The sequence below is a fragment of the Lagenorhynchus albirostris genome, chromosome 17 (genome assembly GCF_949774975.1).
Source record: "Lagenorhynchus albirostris chromosome 17, mLagAlb1.1, whole genome shotgun sequence".
Taxonomy (NCBI): Eukaryota; Metazoa; Chordata; class Mammalia; order Artiodactyla; family Delphinidae; genus Lagenorhynchus; species Lagenorhynchus albirostris.
The window spans coordinates 36,892,457-36,916,255 of NC_083111.1; the positions used below are offsets into that span (position 1 = coordinate 36,892,457).

The window sequence follows — 23,799 nt, forward strand, 5'->3', positions numbered from 1 at the left end:
AAAATTGCAGCAACCTATGGTAGTTCTATTTTTAGTTTTTTTGAGAAACCTCCATAATGTGTTCCATGGTATCTGTACCAATTTGCTTTCATACCAGTAGTGCTCAAGGGTTCTCTTTGCTCCACATGCTCACCAACACTTGCTATTTGTTGTTTTTTTTATAATAAACATTTTGACAGATGTGAGGTGATATACTGTAGTTTTCCCTGATATTAGTGATGTTGAGCATCTCTTCATATGTCTGTTGACCATCCATATGTCTTCTTTGGAAAAATGTCTATTCAGGTCCTCTGCCCAATTTTTGTTTTGTTTTTTTTTTTTTTGGTGTTGAGTACTATGAGTTTTTTTTTGTATATTTTGGATATTAACCTATTATTAGATATATTGTTTGCAAATATCTTCTCCCATTCAGTAGGTTGCCTTTTGTTCTGTTGTTAGTTTCCTTTGCCATGAAAAAGCTTTTTAGTTTGATGTAGTCCCATTTGTTCATTTTTGATTTTGTTTCCCTTGCCTAAGGAGACATATCCATAAAAACATTGCTAAGACTGATGTCAAAGAGCATACTGCCTTTGTTTTCTTCCAGGAGTTTTATGGTTTGGGGTCTTACATTTAAGTCTTTAATCGATTTTGAGTTTATTTTTGTATGTGCTGTGAGAAAGTAGTCCAGTTTGATTCTTTTGCATCTAGCTGTTCACCATTTATTGAAGAGGCTGTCTTTCCCCATTGTACATTCTTGCCTTCCTTGTTGTAGATTAATTGACCATACATGTGGGTTTATTTCTGGCTCTTGGTTCTTTTTTTTTTTTGGCTCTTGATTTTTGATTCCATTGATAATGTGTGTCTGTTTTTGTGCCAGCACCATACTGTTTTGATTACTGCAACTTTGTAGTATAGTTTGAAGCCAGGGAGCATGATATCTCCAGTTTTGTTCTTCTTCTGCAGGATTCTTTTGGCTATTTGGGGTCTTTTGTGTTTCCATACAAATTTTAGAATAATTTGTTCTAGTTCTGTGAAAAATGTCACTGGTATTGTGATAGGGATTACAATGAATCTGTGGTCATTTTAATAGTATTAATTCTTCCAATACATGAGCATGGTATATCTTTTCATTTGTTTTGTTGTCTTCAATTTCTTTCATTAATGTCAGTTTAATGAGTATAGGTCTTTTACCTTCTGTAAAAGATTGGTTAGATTTAGTCCTAGGTATTTTATTCTTTTTGATGCAATTGTAAATGGACTGTTTTCTTTCTGATAGTTTGTTTTTAGTGTATAAAATTCAACAGATTTCCTTATATTAATTTTGTATCTTGCAACTTACTGAATTCATTTATTCTAGTAGTTTATTGGTGGTGTCTTTAAGATTTTCTATATATATAGTATCATGTCACTGGCAAACAGTGACAGTTTTACTTCTTCCTTTCCAATTTGGATTCCTTTTATTTCCTTTTCTTGTCTGATTGCTGTAGCTAGGACTTCCAATACTATGTTGAAAAGAAGTGTGAGAGTGGACATCCTTGTCCTTTTCCTGATCTTTGAGGAAATGCTTTCAGATTTTTGCTGTTGTGTATGATGTTGCTGTAGGTTTGTCATATATGGCTTTTATTATGTTGAGGTATGTTCCCTCTATACCCACTTTGTTGAGAGTTTTTATCATAAATGGATGTTGAATTTCTTTCTTATTAATATCTGCTTTGGGCTTCTACTTAGAAAGTTTTTCATTAGCATAAGATTATATAAACATTTACCTATACATTCTGAAACAAACGTAAATTCCAAACCCAAGCACATTTAAGAATTTAACATACCAATTCATTCAATCATTTATTCATTCATGCAACAAGTATCTATTGAACACATACACACTAGGCATTCTTCTAAATGCTGGAAATAAAGCAGCAAGCAAATAAGACCAAGGTTCCTGCTATCATGGAGTTATATTCCAAAAGGAATATAATCATGTAGCATATAATTTAATGTGGGATTTCAAGTTACTGGGGAAAGAATGTATTACTCAATATACAATGCTGCTACAACTAATCAACCATTAAGAAAATAAACAAATTAGATTTTCATTTCATAAATCAAGTATATTACAAATGGATAAAAAAATCTTTATTTTTAAAATAAAAGCATGAAAATACTGGAAAAAACATAAGTGAATATTACATAAAGGAACATTATATGCATTCTTGAACATGAAAACTTTAGAGTAAGATCTCAAGGCAATTTTAGAAAAACCTCTTATTTTTTAAAAATGGAATAGAACAAGGTAATTTTTGAACAATAATCTTTATTAGTATATTTTTAAAGGTACATATAATCCTGAGCAACTGCATTTATACATTTATCATTTACTCTTTGAAATTTACATGTAGTTTGTTCCAAACTCTCTGATGAGTACATTTTTATACTAATTAGGAACATAAATAATTAAAAATATTATTCTTATCCATGGAATAGCCAATTAATTTACTCAGAGCATCTCATTATCTAATTCTACTACTTCAAAAGCTTTAGAATATTACCTCTCAGTTAAGCAATTTCTTTTTCAAAACTGCAAAGATGGGCAGTGCAAGAGCTGATTCCTTAAATCCTAGTGAATTCTTAGAAAACTATGTTGCTTTTTGTCTTTGATCTGTATTTTGAATAAATTTGGTAATTATTTAACCAGCTATATTTGAGAAGAATGGTAAAAGTAACTGCATCTCATCTCAATATTTTAGCCAGTGTAAAATGTTACAGGGTCCCTTCACATATAAGTATTCCATAATTATCCCAATAAGAAAAATTTACCATGATCTAATGAAAAGGAGGACAACCTAATATAGATACATCTTTGTAAATGGTTAAATATTGTGAAATATGTGAAATACTTCAGTCTCCATAAAGGAATACATAGAGATGATTAACATTAAATTTCAAAAATCTAGGCCAGAACTTTCATAATTAGTAAATTAAAAAATGACAAAAATAAAAGACAAAAAGATCCTATGACAAAGACAAAGATCCTGTGATCTTTGAGAAAAAAACATTCACCCAACATATCTCCAGCTGTGGACAAATAAATATTTTTATTCTTGTATTTTAAATTACTACCAAAATATTATATCTTTCTACAAACAACATAAAACAAGCATACAGTATCTAGAAATGGTCTTTATCTGACAAGAATGTCAAGTCTTTGAAGGTACACTAAATTTTTTTTTCCTGAATAAGGTCACTATGATCTTAGTTAAAGTTACAGTAAGCAGTTCAAGCAAAATGTGTATTGCTTAGATTTTAAAGCAAGCAATTGTGTTACTGTTTAATTAAAATATAAGTATAAATGTGAAGCTATTATACCAACATTTATAAACACTTCTTAGAAATACAGATCAGAAAGTAATGGAATAACTGATTTAAAAATAATGAAAGGTTGATGTTATATGTAAAATTTGGGAACAAATCAAAAATATATTTAAGAGATGTAAAAGAACATGAAGACCAAGATTTATTATTTGGAGCTTGAAAACTTAGCAGCAAAACAACCTATCTGCATATAATGTAGTACAATGAGCATTTGTTCATAAAAGACTCCCAAAGTCTTAAAACTTCATACATAAACCAGAATGAAATCCATTAGGTAAATGATTTAAAGATGCCAGAGTAGTTTATCCAGAACTGCTAGATACTCTCACCTGCATTACCAAATCATAAACAAGCTTATGCAAAACTGTGTTCTGGATAACTCACTCTTATAGCTCCCCAATAACAAGCTCGGATAAGGCAGATCAAACCTAAGAAATAAGCAACTGCCCAAGAAACATAGGTTGCATGAAATCGCCTTGCAAAACCTTGGGTGCCAACCTAAAATAAAAAGCAATATAAAAATAAAAGGTTAGAAACTGAGAACTTGTGTTGGCTTACATGCAATTTTTATGAAGTATATTCCTAAGATGACAAAACCCCAACAAAATATGAGTTGCTGCATTTGTTGGCTACCACTAACAGAGTAAAATTTAATAAAATGACATTGCTAGCTACATTAACTATAAACTTTATAAAGTAAACAAAAATTCCATTAAAATATCTTATTTATAAAAGGAATTTAATCTATATAACCCCAATGTCATCCCCATATTGATAATAAATCTCTGTTTCACTTGAATAAAAAGAAGAATGGTTTTTCAGACCTTCATAGCTGAATGAGCATTGCTTCAGCTTTGGCCATGACAAAATTGGTTCTGGCACTAAATAAAAACAAATGGGCTTTTGTTAAATGGAGGGTAAAATTCCCAATGTCAAGGACCTTCAGAGGGATCCCAAGACATGATTTCACCTGGATGGGCAAGCTCCAGGCCCATGGATTGGCTTCAGATTGCTCATAGTTTTTCAGAAGCTTCTGGGCCTGATATGCGAGGGAGGCAGGTTCTTCAGCGATCAATGAAGGCTGTTCCAGACCTCACCATTTACTACTGATAAAGTTAAGAGGAAAGAATTCTAACAGCGAGTAGAGTAATACTCACAGTTAATCCAACTCCAATGAAAATACATATCATTCCAATGGTAATATATGCACAGCAGCGTCTTCGAGGAAGTGCACTACCCACAGAGGAACTGCAAATTCATGAGAACAAAACAGAATATTAAGTATTTACATGAAGATTCTCCATTTCATCTTTGTGAATACTTATCTATGGCTTTAGTAATACATATACTTCTATTTATTTATTCAACTTGAGAGACAAGAACGTACATAATAATTTTTTTAATGAGTGATCTAAATAATACCTGGTGAATTTTTGTGTGAATTATTGTGGCTTTAAACAAAATTCAAGTGTTGATCATTGACAAAGTCCACAAAAACTCACTATGGTCAATAATGATCATCCAAGATAAAAATTTATTTCCAAAACAATCTATTCCAGAATGGAAAATCAGTGCTGTCTTACAAATAGAAATTGATTTTTTTTTTACATTTATAACCATTGTTATATGTTTAGTGTAGAAAATTTGGAAAATAAGAATAAAGAATAGAAAGGAAAATTACCTGTAATTCCACTACCATAAATACCGCTATTTTTCTCCAGCCATTTTTTACAACTTATCAATTTAGCATAAACATTTTCTTACATCATTAAGTATCCTCAAACTGGAATTCTGATAGATGAATATAACATAACTTAACCAATTCCCTAGTATTGGACACTTTTTTCTTCTTGGAAATAATGCCAGGTAAGCAACATCTAAAAGCACTGTGCTTATTTTTTTTAATGAAAGTATAGTTGATTTACAATGTTGTGTTAATTTCTGCTGTACAGCAAAGTGATTCAGTTATACATATATATATATTCTTTTTTATATTATTTTCCATTATGGTTTAACACAGGATATTGAATATAGTTCCCTGTGCTACACAGTAGGACCTTGTTGTTTATCCATTCTATATGTAACAGTTTGCTTCTGCTAACCCCAAACTCCCAATCTATCCCCCTCCCCCACCAACTACCTTGGCAATCACAAGTGTGTTTCTGTTTCATAGATGGGTTCATTTGTGTCATATTTTAGATTCCACACATAAGTAATATCACATGGTATTTGTCTTTCTCTTTCTGACTTACTACACTTAGTATGATAATCACTAGTTGCTGCAATCACCATGTTGCTGCAAATGGCATTATTTCATTCTTTTTTATGGCTGAGTAGTATTCCATTGTATATATGTACCACATCTTCTTTATCCATTCATCTGTCAATAGACATTTAGGTTGTTTCCATGTCTTGGCTATTGTGAATAGTGCTATGAGCATAGGAGTGCATGTATCTTTTTGAATTATAGTTTTGTCTGTACATATGCCCAGGAGTGGAATTGCGGGATCATATGGCAACTCTATTTTTAGGTTTTTGAGAACCTCCATACTGTTTTCCACAATGGCTGCACCAACTTACATTCCCACCAACAGTGTAGGAGGGTTCCCTTTTCTCCACACCCTCTCCAGCATTTATTTGTAGACTTTTTTTTTTTTTTTTTTTGTGGTATGCAGGCCTCTCACTGTTGTGGCCTTTCCCGTTGTGGAGCACAGGCTCTGGACACGCAGGCCCAGCAGCCATGGCTCACGGGCCCAGCCGCTCCACGGTATGTGGCACAAACCCGTGTCCCCTGCATCGGCAGGCGGACTCTCAACCACTGTGCCACCAGGGAAGCCCCTAGTTGTAGACTTTTTAATGATGGCCATTCTGACAGGCATGAGGTGGTACCTCATTGTAGTTTTGATTTGCGTTTCTCTAATAATTAGTGACATTGAGCATCTTTTCATATGCCTGTTGGCTATCTGTATGTCTTCTTTGGAAAAATGTCTATTTAGGTCTTCTGCCCATTTTTCAATTTGAGTTGTTTGTGTTTTTGTTGTTGAGTTGTATGAGCTGTTTGTATATTTTGGAAATTAAGCCCTTATCAGTCACATCATTTGCAAATATTTTCTCCCAGTCTGTAAGTTTTCTTTTCACTTCCTTTATGGTTTCCTTTGCTGTACAAAAGCTTGTAGGTTTGATTAGTCCCATTTGTTTGTTTTTGCTTTTATTTCTATTGCCTTGGGAGACTGACCTAAGAAAATATTGGTACAATTTATGTCAGAGAATGTTTTGCCCCTGTTCTATTCTAGGAGTTTTACAGTGTCATATCTTATGTTTAAGTCTTTAAGCCATTTTGAGTTTATTTTTGTGTATCATGTGAGAGTGTGTTCTAACTTCACTGATTTATATGCAGCTGTCCAAATTTCCCAACACCCCTTGCTAAAGAGACTGTCTTTTTACCTATTATATATTCTTGCCTCCTTTGTCAAAGATTAATTGACCATAGGTGTGTGGGTTTATTTCTGGGCTCTCTATTCTGTTCCATTGATCCATATGTCTGTTTTTGTGCCAATATCATACTGTTTTGATTACTGTAGCTTTGTAGTATTGCCTGAAGTCTGAGATGGTTATGCCTCCAGCTTTGTTCTTTTTCTTCAGGATTGCTTTGGCAATTCTGGGTCTTTTATGGTTCCATATGAATTTTAGGATTATTTGTTCTAGCTCTGTGAAAAAGGTCATGGGTAATTTGATAGGGATCACATTAAATCTGTAGCTTGCTTTGGGTAGTATGGCCATTTTAACAATATTAATTCTTCCCATTGTGATTATTTTTCATTGTTTTCTTATGATAAATTTTTAGAATCAGAATTACAAAATTAAAGAGATTAAACTTCTAAAAATCTTTTAATACATACTGCAAGAAGCCTATGGGAAATTCATAAAATATATTTCTCAATTGAAATTCCAAATCCAATAGTTTTCAGTTCTCTCTACTTCTAATTTTTTTAATTTTCAAAATGATAAAAGTATAGCAAAGATCAAAAAGCCAATTGGTACTTTCTTCTCTTCCTAAATAAACATATATTAACACATATCATATATCACACATTGTGTTAGTGGATGATATAATTATCTGATTTGTTTGTGTATGGCCAGTGTCCACATTATGCCTACCACATGGTAAATTACTCGTAGAATGTCTACTGAATAAATGAAACACAGAAATGCATCACTTACTAGGCATAATTTAGAAGTGTGCTATTCCAAAAGGTTAATTTTGCATAACAGAAAAATAGCTTCAATTCCCAAATCTTTTTTAAAATTGATGAATATTATTGCAAATATGTATCATAAAAATTCCTGAATAGTTGAAGAAAAATAGAAACATGTGGATGACCTGGAGGGTCATCATTAATTGCAGTAGTGTACAACCTGCTATCTGGAGTTATTAGGGCATCTGTGATTCATTGCCTTTATGTTACATTTAGCCTTAGACTGCTTTTAGTTTTAATAACTATGTCTGCATTTGGTGATTTTTCCTGCTTTATATCTCACAGCTGGCCACCATTTCTCATTTACCTATGTATCTGCCTCTGGCAGTCTAATCTACCATGGATTAGAAGGCAACAAATTTGCTAGAATACACTCAATAATTCAAAAGGGTCTAAGTGAATACCAGAGTAGCTTTTCTGTGAGCCAAAGGAACACACTTTAGTATATTAATTTCAGTGCATGAATTCTACTTAGAAAACCCATGCTCATTTTTCATCACTCAACTTAAATAGTCACTACCTCTGGAAAATCTTCCCAGGAAAGAAATAACCTACAGCTACTCTACAACCCAAGTGCCATCTTATCATAGGGAGAAGGCAATGACAAAAACACCTATCACATGCACAATAAAATCTCATACATTTAATACAAATATGGTATCTGTATGCAATATATAGTATTGTTTTGCAAGTGTTAAAACTTTATACGTACATGTGTTAAACTGTATGCTTATGTGACTTGCTTTTTTTCCTCAGTACTCTACATGAGACTCTTCTACAGTCATATGTGGAAACTTACTTCATTCATTTGCACACCTATCTTCCATTATATGGAATAACACAGCTTACTCATTCTCCCTGTTGATGGACAGTCAGGGTTTTGTTTTGTTTTGTTTTAAATGTTTTTACTATTATAACAAGGCTACTTTGAATTTGCTTTTACATGTTTCCTTATGTACATATGCAGGAATTTCTCAAACATATACCTAGGAATAGAATTGCTGGGTAGTACTGTAGACATGTTTTTAATTTTAACAAATGCCAAATTTATATCCCCACCAACACTATTTGAGAGCTTCCACTGCTCCACCTACATCCTCATTAACCCTTCAACACCTGGTATTGTTCTCATGCTTGACAATTTCACGAGTGTGAATGGTATTTCGTTGTGATTTTATTATGTATATCCATAATTTGCAGTGAGGTTGGACATCTTTTCAAATGCAGGTTGACTACTGGTTTTATTTTTCTATTAATCGCTTGTTCATACCTATTGTCTCTGTCTTGGGCTGTCTTTAACTTACTGATTCATAGATGACATTTATATAATCTGCATACTATTCTATGCAGCTATATATACTGAACATATTTTCTTATAGTCTGTTTTTATAAATTCAACTTTAATAACTATTTTGATCATGAGTATTTACTAATGATACTAATGTAACACAAAGTACTTCTAATATAGTCAAAGCTATCAATCTTTTCCTTTAAGGTTCATACTTTTTATGCCTTGTCTAGGAAATTCTTTCCTACTTCTGTCATAAAAATTTTTTTTTATCTTTTCTTCTAAAAGTATTACAATTTTGCTTTTTGTATTGCCAGCTACAAATTGGCACTTGCCATCTACCTCTACAAGGATTAAATCATGAGTCACTGCAGCTGCTGACCTTCAACATCCCCTGAAAAGGAGTTCAGGGTGGAGTTCAGGAATGAGGTACTTTGTGCTCTGGGAAAAACTGGCGGAACAGGTCTTCAGATAGTTAGATATTTTCAGGAGATTTTATGAGCCCAATTCTTGTATCTCCTTGTATCTAGAAAAGTACTAAAATCCTTCATGGTGATGTCTGCTCCTTGTGACTAGTGGTAATCTTCATGAGACTAGCAGCAACCTCCTGCAAAAAATATGTGCTTGCCTGCATGTACTCCCCCTTTGCCAAAATTGCATTATACTGACCTTCCCCCCTCCCTCTTTGGAGCAGTTTCTCAGGGCTATCTGAAATGCAGTCTCCCGGGCTATAATCCTCATTATGCCCCCAATAAAAACTCACAGCTCTCACATTGTGTATTTTTTTTCAGTCAGTAGTATTTATGTCGATCTATAAGAGCAGATTCCTTATAATTATCTATTTTTATTTTACATATTTCAAAGTTAGATTATTTGTTGCACTCAAGTTCAAAATTTATATTTCTGATGAAGTGACCATAATGATAATAATTCTTTTTACATCTGTTCTATGATTGCCATTGACTCAATATGGTAACAAGTCTTCTGCTGCAGTTGCCTTTTCCAAGCAATTGGAGGAAGGGAGAGAAAAGGAGGCCAAGCAGCTTTTGTCTTTAAGGAGAGTATCAGGAAGATGTATTCATCACTTTGTTCATATTCCATTGGCCCTAACATAAACACATGGTCACAATTATCTGCAAGAGAGGTTAGGAAATGCAGTCTCCAGCTGGGTGGCCATTAAGACTGACAGTTCTACTGCAAGGAAAAAGAGAACATCAGTCTTTGCTATTTTAACTAATATTACTATTGCTATTTTATTGTTGGTTAGTGTTTGCCTGGTATATCTTTCATTCTGGTTAGTGTTTCATGGTTTCACCTTTTACTTTCATTCTATGTTCTCATATTTCATGTGTTTCTTCTTCAAATTGCATACAGATGTACTTAAGTCTAGTCTGATAATTTCTTGCAAGTTTTATTGACAAGTTTAGTCTAATTATATATATTCTGACAACTAATATATTTTGATTATCCCTTCTACCGTATTTTGGCTTTCTATTGTTTCTCTATCTGCTTTTCTACCCCCTTTTCTGGACTTCTTTTGGATTGACTATGATTCTTTTATTTCATTTTCTACCTACTATTTAGAAAGTTTTACAATTTATTTTTATTCATTTAGCATTCCACTCCCATCTTACATGTTCTTGTTCTTCAATATTTCAGTTCAATTCTTATCTATCTATCTATCTATCTATCTATCTATCTATCTGTTTATTTATTTATTTATTTAATTTTGGCTGTGTTTGGGTCTTTGTTGCTGCATGCAGGCTTTCTCTAGTTGAGGCAAGCAGGGGCTACTCTTTGTTGCAGTACATGGACTTCTCATTGCGGTGGCTTCCCTTGTTGTGGAGCATAGGCTCTAGGGGACACATGCAGGCTTCGGCAGTTGTGGCACGTAAGCTCAGCAGTTGTGGCTCGTGGGTTTAGTTGCTCCGCATATGGGATCTTCCTGGACCAGGGCTTGAACCCATGTCCCCTGCATTGGCAGGTGGATTCTTAACCACTGCGCCACTAGGGAAGTTCCAATATTTCAATTCAATTCTATTTTTGTTTCTCCAAATTTGTTAGCATTAATACTATTACTGTTATGTTTTTGGTATTTTATATAGTTAGTGTTCCTGATGAATGTTTAGAATTTCTTGGTTTATACTTTCTTTATTCTTACAGAGCAGAAATTTCTTCAGGGATATTTTCCCTAAATTCATCTTTTATCAATTTTTTAGTGAGGGTATCAGAATGGTAACCACTCTGTTTTGGTTGTTACTGCTGGTTAGTTGGTTCTGCATCTGCAAATATCTTTATTTTACCTTCATTAGTCTGTGATGGTTTAGACACTTTGACAGTTAATTTCTCTTAGAACTTTGAAGTATTTTTAAACTTTTTGGCTTCCATTGTTGTAGTTGAGATGTTTGCTGCTATCTTTTTCATACTAAAAATCTGACTTTTCTGTCTCTGCTTTTAATATGTTCTATTTATTTTAGGTTGTCTGCAAACTCACTATAACATATTTGTTTATTCTGCTTGGATTTCATTGTTCCTTTTGAATCTACAGGTTCATATCTTTCATAGATCTGAAAATCCTTAGGGATTATCTCTTCAAAATGCCTCTATCCCATTCTCTAGTTTTTCCTTCTAGATCAGAAATATATCAGATGCTCTTATATATATTTATTTCAATATTATTTTCATCTTTGTCTCTCTGATGGATTCTAGGTAATTTACTTTACTCTATCTTCCAATCCATAACTTTAGTTGTCAACTTAATCTGATCTGCTGTTTAGCTTGTTCCACTGTACTTTCATTTCTGTAATTTTTAATTTCCAGAAGTTTTACTGTATCTTTCAAAACCTGCCTGCTTATTGTTTGGGTTAATTAATTTTTTATTTTTAAATAATTGTAGACTCAAAAGCAGTTATAAGAAATAATACAGAGCGCTCTCATTCATCCTCTACCCAATTTCCCCCAGTGGTAACATCTTGCAAACTACAGTACAATATTATAACCAGCGTACTGACATTAATAAAATCCACTGATATTCATATTTCCTGTTTTACTTATATTCATTTGTGTGTATGTGTATATTTAATTCTGTACAATTTATCCCATGTGGAGGTTCATGTACCCACCACCACAGTTAAGATACAGAAGAGTTCCATCACTGCAAGGATCCTTTTATAACCACACTCACCTCCCTCTTGCCTACCCACCCCCTGTACTCACCACACCATCACGCACCTGTTCTCCATTCCTAAAATTTTGTCATTTCAAAACTGCTATATAAAAGGAATCATGCTGTAAGCCACCTTGTGTGACTGGTTTTCACTCAGCATAAATTCCCAAAGATTCACCCAAATGGTTGCATGGATGAATTGTTGTTCATTCCTTTGACTGTTGAATAGTATGTCAAGGTCTGGAAAAATCACAGTTTGTTTAACAATTCAGCCATAGAAGGACATCTAGGTTGTTTCCAGTTTCAGGCTATTAACAATAAAGTTGCTATGAACATTTATGTACAGATTTTTGTATGTGCCCAGTTCGTTTCTTATAGACTCTTATCTGTCTTCTCTTATTTCTATTAAAAAAAACCATTTTAGACATGGTTATAACATATTCTATAGCTAACATTATAATATCTGAAGTTCCTAGAAGCCTAATTATGCTGTTTGTTATCAATGCCAATTCTGCTTATTGTATCTTGTTTCCTCATGTTGGTATTTTTGTTAAGAACTTATTTTGACAGACCTTAATATAAGAAACCCTAGCAGGCATGGTTTAGGAATGTCTTCATCCACAGAGAATTTTCATTTGCTTTTCCCAGGCTCCCTAGAATGATACCAATCTTAAACTACTTTAAAATGATTTCTGGGACTGGGTTTTCTTAGACCATATAAACCAGGTAAAATATAAACCTGAAATTCACTGTTCTTATAAAAATTTCCATTTGTATTCTTCCTTTTCTGGTGGGCATTTTCCTTGACCTACTCTATTCATGAAGAATAGTCCTTTATTGGGGGTGGGGATGGATGGTATTCCAACTCTCCACCTTCTGCAAGACCAAGGCCTTCTCTCTCATTCTTCATTTGAACACTGAAACCCAAGTATCTGGGTCCCTAGTATTGATAAATACCCTTAGGACAGCCCTGGTGGTCATTTGCTCTCCATTTTTGTTCCCTGGGGATTTTCTTAACTTTCATATGAGCTGAACAATGCATTTAAAAGGATATTTGTAATGGTTAACTAGTCTTTCATATTACTGGATGTGAAAGTCAAGAGCCTCTAATATACAAAAATGTGGACACTGAATATCCAAGAAGAAAAGATCATGCAAGGTTTCTCAAACATCTGATTATTCACCCTTCAAATTATTTACCTTCCCCTTCATAACACTCCCCTGTGAAACACTAGCATTGTGAAGGACACCTGGAAAATAAAGATGGTGCCAAGCAGTGTTATTTAAGCACAATTTTAAGATGAGGTAGCCAGGGAAGGCTTTATTAGGTGAAACTTAAGGGCAGGGTAAGATGTGAATAGGTGGGAGAGTAAGTCATCTTAGCTGCTAACAGTAGCTAGAAAAAATAATACTTTTGTTCAAGGAACAAGCAGCAAAATAACCTTTCTTCCAGAGAAGGTTTCTGTAAGTGAGTAAAATTAAAGGGATTTTCAGCTAATTTGTGAGGTTAAGTAGTTATTTTCCAAGTAAACAGGAATGAGAAAGGGACGAGCCAGGTCACTCCAGGCCTAGCAGGAGATTAAGGGACAAAAGCAAGAAACTCTATTGTATATTTATGGAAGTAGAAGAATTTGTTGAGGCTGGTGGTGTGTGTAGAGGTAGAAGAAAACATAATAAAGATACCACTAGAGAAGTTAGGCAAATATCTAAACTTGGAGGATTGTATAAATCTTGATAAGAAGTTCAGAGTTTGATTTTGGATTTTAGGCAATGGGCCTGTAATAATCTATATGGTGCATTTATGTCAATAAGTATAAAATATCTTTCCTTAGCATACTTCATATGGCACTAATAGAAAAACCCAAAATAACAATGGCAATGGCACCTCCTTGGGTTGTGCAATATACAACCTGCACAGATGTATGCTATGGCCATGAATTTGGGAGCTACAAAAAGGTTTCAAGCTGGAGAGTTTGAAATCATATTTTCACTTGGAGACATTTACTCTAATAAACTGGAAGAGAACTATAAGGCTGAAGACCAAGAGATAAATTAGAAAGCTATTGCAGTAGTCCTGGTGAGATATCCTGAATGCTTGAACTATATATAATAGAAATAGTAAGAATAAGGTAACAGAAGTGAAATGTCAAGAGACAGAATTGACAGGACCTGTTTCCATTTGGATATTGTGAATAAAGATACACTCAGATTTCTGGCTTGGTCAGCTGAGCAGATAGCAAAACATTCATTAATGTAAGTTATTCAACACACAAGGACGATTAGTTTGCAGAGTGAGGTGGGCAAGTTGGATACATTCTGTTTGAGATGCCTATGGGACACCAGGTTGAAATAACTACAGGCAAATGGTGAATACAGATTGTATATTTACATCTGAAGGTCTGAAGAGAGATCTGGGGTGATTTAATGATATATTGGTTGTGATTTAGTGGCATATAAATGATATAAAAACATATGAGAAAGCACAGATATATTGTGATTAGGTTCCAATCCTGGAGAATAGCAATATTTAATGAGTTGGAAGAGGAAGTGGAGCCAGGAAAGGAGATAGCAAATGAATGTTCTGAGAAGTGGGAGAAAACCAGGAGAAAGTGATGTCTGAAACCAAAAGAAGAACAAATTTTAAGGAAAAAAAGCAGGGTAATCAACAGAACCAAATATTAAACAGAAAACAAGGAAATGAAGATTGAACAGATATATTAAACTTTGCAAGTGGGGAAAGCAATCAAGATGGCAAAGTATTCAGACGTGAAGCTCACCCTCTTTCACAAATACAACAAAAGTACATCTATACATGGAACGATTCTCACAGACTATCTACTGAATGCTGGCAGAAAACCTCAAACTGCTGAAAGGGCAAAGAAAATCTCCATGTAACCAGGTGGGAAAAAAGAAAACAGGAAAAAAAAAGAAAAAGAAAAATGAAAATGAAAAAGGAGTCGGGACCAGACCTGTGCCCCTGGGAGGGAGCTGTGAAAGAGGAAAGATTCCTGCACCCTGGGAAGCCCTTTCAGCAGCTCCCCGGACAGACGTAAGGGGAGCTTCAGAGCCTCTGAGGAGAACACTAGTAGCCAGTTTGCAGCAGCCCAGCCTGAGACGCCCATCTTTGGTTCTGGCAGGGACTGTGTGCTGGAATTCGGGCTTTAGAGATCAGAACCAGGGAGAAGACTGGGGTTGGCTGTGTAGAAACAGATTCGGGGGGCTGGAATCCAGAGTGGCCATGCTGGGGGTGTACACCAAGGAAGCCTGGGCCACCTTAGAGGCCAGTCGCCATTGTTTGGGGGCTGCTCTAGGGAGGGGCGGGACCTGAATTGTAGCTTTTTTCCCTGTGCACGTGCTTGCAGAGGCAGGATACTGCCTGCACAGGCTCCAGGGGTGGTCCCGAGCCTCCACTGCAGCCCACCCAGACACCAGGAGTGGTCGCCGGGCCACTGCGGACACCCTCCCGGACCCCAGGAGTGGTTGCCACCCCCTGCTGACTCCCTTCTGGACCGCAGGAATGGTCATGGGCCCCTGCTGATGCCCTCCCGGACTCCAGGAGTGGTCATGGCCCCCCTACCGACTTCCTCCTGTACCCCAAGAGTAGTTGCGGGCTCCCACTACCACCCATCCAAACTCCAGGAGTGGCTGTAAGCTGCCTCCATTCCCATCGCATGCCCCAGGGGGTGTGCCTGAGCCACCCGCTGCTGCCAAAAACCCCAAGACCAGAAACCAGCAACCTCAACCAGCACCCCCTATCAAGGAAATAACAATGAGCACACACCGAAGAAAGAAGTAACAGGCATCCATATTAAAAACAGCCTTGCACCAAACATACTAAACCCACGCAAGCTACACAGGGACAGCCCTATATATAAATAGCCCTCCAAGACCACAGTAGATAATTGTTTCTCCTAAATTCACAGAGTAAGAGAAATATAAGTAAAATGAAAAAGCAGAGGAACCACTCACAGTTAAAAGACCAAGAGTATTCCCCTGAAAGAACAAACAACGAAGCAGACCTTTTCAGTCTAATAGATACAAATTTCAAAGAGGGGATAATGAAAATACTGAAGGAATTAAGAAAGGCTATTGACAGAAATGCAGAGTATTGTAAAAAGGAACTAGAAACTATAAAGAGGAACCAAGAAAAATTAGAAAACTCATTTGCAGAGACGAAAGCTGAGCTAAAGGCAATACATAACACAATAATGCAGAACAAATAAGTGACCCGGAAGATAAAATAATGGAAATCATGCAATCAGGACAGAAGACAGAAAGTTAAATGAAAAAAAACTGAAAGCGATGTAAGAGACCTATGGAATAATATAAAGCATGCCAACCTATGAATAATAAGGATTCCAGAAGGGGAAGAAAGAGAAAAGGGGATCAAAAATGTATTTGAAGAAATTATGGCTGAAAACTTCCCAAACTTAAAGAAGGAAACAGATATCCAGGTACAGGAAGCAGAGAGGGTCCCAAACAAGATAAACCCAAACAGACCTACACCAAGACATACCAAAATGGCAAAAGTTAAAGATAAAGAGAGGATTCTAAAGGCAGCAAGAGAAAAGCAAAGAGTTAATTAAAAGGGAACCCCCAAAAGGCTGATTCCTCTACAGAAGTGATGAAGGCCAAAAGCAAGTGTCAAGATATACTCAAAGTCCTGAAAGGGAAAAATCAGCAAATAATCTCTACCCAGCGAGATTATCATTTAGAATAGAAGGTGAGACAAAGAATTTCTCGGGCAAGCAAAAACTAAAAGAATACAGCAATACTAAACCTATCCTAAAGGAAATATTGAAAGCTCTTCTCTAAATAGAAAAGAAGTAAGAATCTATAGAAAAGAGAAAAATCACAATTGGAAAATAAATCACTTAAATAAGCCAGTACACAGATTAAAAAAAAAAATTATGTGAAAGTTATGATAACCACAATGAACAGCAAAAGGATGAACATGAAGATGTAAAAGAGGACATCAAAATCATAAAATGTGGGGGAGGATAGTAAGAAAATGTATATTTTTTTTCCCTAGAATGTGTTTGAGCCAATATGACTACCAGTCTAAGGCAAGTAGATATAAGAAGGGGTTAACATAGTTGATAAACAGGGTAACCACAAATCAAAAACATACCATAGATTTACAAAAAACAAAAAGAAGAGAACATAAGCATAATACAAAAGAAAATCATCAAGCTACAAAAGTAAAAACAAAAAGAAAAAGAAAGGAATAAAGAAGAAATATGAAATCAATGGGAAAACAAGGTTTAAAATGGCAATAAATACTTATCTATCAAGAAGTACCTTAAAAATCAATGCACTCAATGCTGCAATCAAACGACACAGAGTGGCAGATTGGATAAAAAAAAAACAAGAGCCTATGATATGCTGCCTACAAGAGACTCACTTTAGGGCAAAGGACACAATAGATTGAAAGTGAGGGGATGGAAAAAGATATTTCATGCAAACCGAAATGACAAGAAAGTGGGGGTCACAATACTTACACTAAATAGAATTTAAAACAAAGCCATAAAGAAACATAAAGAAGGACATATATAATGATAAAAGGACCACTACAAGGAGAGGATTTTACACTCATCAACATATATGTACCTAATACAGGATCACCCAAATACATAAAACAAATACTAACAGACATAAAGGGAGAAATTGACAGGAATACAATAATAGCAGGAGACTTTAACACCCCAGTCACATCAATGGACAGATCTTCCAGACAGAGAATCAATAAGGCAACAGAGAAAATAGATGATACAATAGTACAGTTAGACTTAATTGATATTTTCAGGACATGACATCCAAAAAAGCAAGTGCACATGTAACATTCTCAAGGATTGATCGCATATTAGCGCCAAAACAAGCCTCAACAAATTTAAGAGTATAGAAATTATCTCAAGCATCTTTTCTGACTACAAAGGCATGAAACTAGAAATTAACCACAGAAAAAGAAATGAGAACAAAATGATTACATGGAGACTAAACAACATGCTACTAAAAAACAAATGGGTCAATGATGACATCAAAGATGAAATTTAAACAAAATACCTATATAGTACTACCATATGACCCAGCAATCTCACTACTGGACATATTCCCAAAGAAAACCATAATTCAAACAGACACATGAACACCAATGATCATTGCAACACTATTTATAATAGCCAGGACATGGAAGCAACCTAAATGACCATCAACAGAGGAATGGATAAAGAAGATGTGGTACATATATACAATGGAATATTACTCAGCCATGAAAAGGAACAAAACTGGATAATTGGTAGAGATATGGATGGACCTAGAGTAGAGTAAGTCAGAAGGAGAAAAACAAATATTGTATATTAATGCACATATGTGGAATCTAGAAAAATGGTATAGATGATCTTATTTGCAAAGCAGAAATAGAGACACGGACATAGAGAACAAATGTATGGATACCAAGGGGGAAAGAGGAGGTTGGGGGAATTGGGAGATTGGGATTGACATATATACAGTATTGATACTATGTATAAAATAGATAACTAATGAGAACCTACTGTATAGCTCAGAGAACTCTACTCAATGCTCTGTGGTGACCTAAAGGGGAAGGAAATCCAAAAAATAGGGGATATATGTATAGCTGATTCACTTTGCTATACAGTAGAAACTAATACAACATTGTAAAGTAACTATACTCCAATAAAAAATAATTTAAAAATAAGTAAAAAATTAAAAAAATACCTTGAGACAAATGATGATGAAAACACAACCATACAAAACCTATCAGATATAGCAAAAGCAGTTATCAGAGGGAAGTTCATAGAGATACAGGCCTTCCTCAGAAAACAAGAAAAATCTCAAATAAACAACCTAACATACCACTTAAAAGAATTAGAAAAAGAACAAACAAAATCTAGAGTCAGCAGAACAAAGGAAATAATAAAGATCAGAGAGGAAATAAACAAAACAGAGATTTAAAAAACAGAAAAATTAATAAAACCAGGAGCTGATTCTTTGAAAGGATAAACAAGACTGACAAACCTCTGGCCAGGCTCACCAAGAAGAAAAGAGAGAGAATACAAATAAACAAAATAAGAAATGAAAAAGGAGACATAAAAACTGATACCACAGAAATACAAAAAACCATAAGGGAATACTATGAACAATTATATGTCAACAAATTCGAAGAAATTTAGAAGAAAAGAACATTCTTCTAGAAACATACAGCCCATCAAAACTGAAAGAAGAAATAGATGATTTGAACAGACCAGTCACTAGAACTAAAATAGAATCTGGAATTTAAAAACTCCCTACAAACAAAAGTCCAGAACCAGATGGCTTCACAGGTGAATTCTATCAAACATACAAAGAAGAACTTATACCGATCCTTCTCAAACTCTTCCGAAAAGCTAAAGAGGAAGGAACACTCTGAAGGACATTCTATGAAGCCACAATCACCCTGATACCAAAACAAGACAAAGACATCATGAAAAAAGAAAATTACAGGCCAATATCTTTGATGGATATAGATGCAAAAATTCTCAACAAAATATTAGCAAACCAAATCCAGCCACACATAAAAAGATGATAAACCACGACCAAGTGGGATTCATCCCAAGTTCACAAGGATGGTTCAACATACACAAATCAATGTAATATACCACATAAACAAGAGAAAGGACAAAAACCACATGATCATATCAATAAATACAGAAAAAGCATTTGACAAAGTTCAACATCCATTCATGATAAACATTCTTACCAAAGTGGGTACAGAGGTAACTATCTCAAAATAGTAAAAGCTATTCATGACAAACCCACAGCCAACATAAAATGAAATGGTGAAAAGTTGAAAGTCTTCTTGCTAAAATCTGGAACAAGACAAGGATGCCACTCTCACCACTTCTCTTCAACATAGTATTAGAAGTCCTAGCAACAGCAATCAGACAAGAAAAAGAAATAAAACATATCCAAATTGGAAGAGAAGAGGTAAAATGTCATTATATGCAGATGATATGATTCTATGTATACAAAACGCTAAAGACTCCACACAAAAACTACTAGAACTGATAAATGAATTCAGAGAGATATCAGAATATAAGATTAACATACAGAAATAAGTTGCATTTCTTTAGGCCAACAATGAAATATCAGAAAGGGAATGTAAAAAATACAATACCTTTTAAAATCACAACCCAAAATATAAATACTTAGGAATAAACCTCACCAAGGATGTGAAGGACTTATATGCTGAGAAGTATAAAACATTAATAAAGGAAACTGAAGGTGATTCAAAGAAATGGAAAGCAATCAACACATTTAATGTGATCCCTATCAAATTACCCATGACCTTTTTCACAGAACTAGAACAAATAATCCTAAAATTCATATGGAACCATAAAAGACCCAGAACTGCCAAAGCAATCCTGAAGAAAATGAACAAAGCTCAAAGCACAACCATCCCAGACTTTAAGCAATACTACAAAGCTACAGTAATCAAAACAGCATGATATTGGCACAAAAACAGACATATGGAACAATGGAACAGAATAGACAGCCCAGAAATAAACCCACACACCTACAGGCAATTAATCTCCAACTAAGGAGTCAAGAATATACAATAGGAAAAAGTCTCTTCAGCAAGGGGTGTTGGGAAAGTTGGATGGCTGCATGTAAATCAATGAAGTTAGAACATGCCCTTACACCATACACAAAAATAAACTCAAAATGGCTTAAATTCTTAAACATAAGACGTGACACCATAAAACTCCTAGAAGAAAGTATAGGCAAAACATTCTCTGACGTAAATGGTACAAATGTTTTCTTAGGTCAATCTCCCAAGGCAATAGAAATAAAAACAAAAATAAACAAATGAGATGTAATCAAACTAACAAGCTTTTGCACAACAAAGTAAACCATAAACAAAACAAAGAGACAACTTACAGAATGGGAGAAAATATTTGCAAACGATGCGACTGACAGGAGCTTAATTTCCAAAATATACAAACAGCTCATACAACTCAACAACAAAAAAGCAAACCCAATTGAAAAATGGGGAGAAGATCTAAAGAGACCTTTCTCCACAGAAGACATACAGATGGCGAATACGCACATGAAAAGATGCTCAACATTATTAGAGAAATGCAAATCAAAACTACAATGAGGTACCACTTCACATCAGTCAGAATGGCCATCATTAAAAAGTCTACAGGTAACAAATGCTGGAGAGGATGTGGAGTAAAGGGAACCCTCCTACACTGTTGGTGGGAATGTAATTTGGTGCAGCCACTTTGGAAAACATTATGGAGTCTCCTCAGAAAACTAAAAATAGAACTACCATATGATCCAGCAATCCCACTCCTGGCATATATCCTGAAAAACTCTATGTCAAAAAGATATATGCACGTCTATGTTCATAGCAGCACTATTCACAATAGCCAAGACATGGAAACAACCTAAATGTACATTGACAGATGAATCGATAAAGAAGATGTGGTACAGGGACTTCCCTGGTGGTCCAGTGGTTGAGAATCCACCTTCCAATGAAGGGGACACAGGTTCAATCCCTGGTCGGGGAACTAAGATCCCACATGCTGCAAAGCACTCTAGAGCCTGCGCACCACAACTAAGACCCGACGCAGCCTAATAAATAAATATTTTTTTAAAAAAAAGATGTGGTACATATACACAATGGAATACTGCTCAGCCATAGAAAAGAATGAAATAATGCCATCTGCAGTAACATGGATGCAACTAGGGATTATCATACTAAGTGAAGTATATAAGAAAGAGAAAGACAAATACCATATGATATCACTTATATGTGAAATCTAAAATATGACACAAATGAACCTATCTATGAAACAGAAACAGAATCAGGGACATAGGGAATAGACTGGTGGTTGCCAAGTGGGGAGAGGGTTGGATTGGGAGTTTGGATTAGCAGATGCAAACTGATATATATAGAATGGATAAACAATAAGGTCCTACTGTATAGCACAGAGAACTATATTCAATATCTTGGGATAAACCATAATGAAAAAGAATATGAAAAATAATGTATATATATATATGTATAATTGAATCACTTTGCTGTACAGCAGTAATAACAACATTGTAATTCGACTAAACTTCAATTAAAAATAAATTTAAAAAATAAAATTTGCAATTGGGACATGAATTTTGTCAGAGCAAATTTCAGTGGCCTAGTGGGGACTGATGCTAATTCTACTTTACTCCTGGAGAAATGTGGCACCATGATGAACTAAAGAGATATGCCTTGAAAGGAAGAGACATGCATCCCTCTAAGAAGAAATAAAGTGAGCATAGATATAAAAAATGTTTAGAGGTAGGAAGTGTGAAGATGAGGGAGTTCACAGATAGCCTTAAACATCTGAGAGAGACAGGAAGAAGGCAACTCATTTGCTGAGATAGAGAAGAGGGTATGAGGGATGGGGGTTTAAGAGGAACAGAAAATATCTGGAGATAACCACTTTGAGGAATGGGGGAGAGAGTTAATCAAGGACACTTAAATAGGGAATATCAAGCAAGGGTTTAGCTGAAATGTAAAGCTCTAGATTTGTAAAGAGCTAATCAACATAGAATTTTTTCAGCTCTCAGTTGTCTTGGTAAAAGAAGGAAGAAGCCATGGCCATATTGATGCAAGATTGGTGGTTTGAAAAGCAGGTAGATGGATCTGAATTTCAAGGGATGATGATCTAGAAAACCTAGGAGTCTCTCTATACCTACATTCAAAATGAGCTTATCATCTCTCTGCTGGACACAGTTCTTCTAGATCTTTCATTCCCTATCTTAGTGAATGGTTCTACAGCCTCTCAGATACAAGGTCATTCTTGACCCCAATCTCTCTTTTGTCCCTTCACATTAAACCCTATCTATTCCATTTCCTTCATAGCACACCTATACTTTGACTCCTCTGTACCTCTATACCTTTGCACAGGTTGCTCCTTCTACAAGGAACCATTGGCCCTTTTTTTCATATCACTCCAAGTCATCTTTAACATCCCTCCTTCCTGGAAGCCTTCTTTCACATTCTCTTTCCCTCCAGTCTGGATTAGGGGCCCTTCAGAGCAGAGCATGCTGGGTATACCCTTCCAAAGCGCTTAAAACTTTATTGTAATGGTCTATTCTCTTCCATATACCCACAAGACTAAGTCCCTTGAAGGCAAGGTTATATCTTTATTTTGAGCACCTAGTACCTAGCACAGGACGTTGAATTAATGAATAATTATAAAAGAAAGCACTAAACAGAAAAATAAGAGGATAACTTCTGAGAATGAGTCTGCTATTGATTAAAATGACTGGAAGAGATCCCCAAAATACCTCAATGATGTAGGAGAAATGATATTCATTGATAATTATCATGGATTAAATCATCATGTCTACTAATCTTAAATCCATTAAAACATCTTCATGGAAATATCGTCCAAGTTGTCATTTCAGAATGCTAGGACTACATCTCCTGCCCAGCAGTAGCTACAAGCTGCCCAATTGAAAGAGAAACCTCACCTTCAGCTACAATAGCCTCAGTGATTGCATGAGTAAAAATACAGTGAGATAAAAAATGCTTCTTGGTCTCTGGAGCCCTGGGGGAAGGTATTCCCCACTTGTTTTGTGAGATATAAAAATAACACGCTAGTTTCATAGCAATGATTTAGTAACTTTTATAACTTAAAAATAATTTTAGGACATTTGCTATTTGAGTTTAAAGAAATAAAAATCTCAGA

At 35.1% G+C, this 23,799-nt stretch overlaps 1 protein-coding gene across 1 annotated transcript in view; it reads right to left on the reverse strand.

The window, feature by feature from the left end:
* Nucleotides 1-3,646: 3,646 nt before the first annotated feature.
* The window catches only part of PIP4P2 (phosphatidylinositol-4,5-bisphosphate 4-phosphatase 2), an 84,379-nt gene continuing 64,226 nt past the window's right edge, over nucleotides 3,647-23,799 (reverse strand). The window contains exons 6-7 of the mRNA XM_060127625.1: nucleotides 4,506-4,596; nucleotides 3,647-3,846 (exon numbers count right to left, since the gene is read on the reverse strand). Coding sequence (XP_059983608.1) covers nucleotides 3,703-3,846; nucleotides 4,506-4,596 — 235 coding nt within the window. The 3' untranslated portion in view covers nucleotides 3,647-3,702. The remainder of the gene's footprint in view (nucleotides 3,847-4,505; nucleotides 4,597-23,799) is intronic.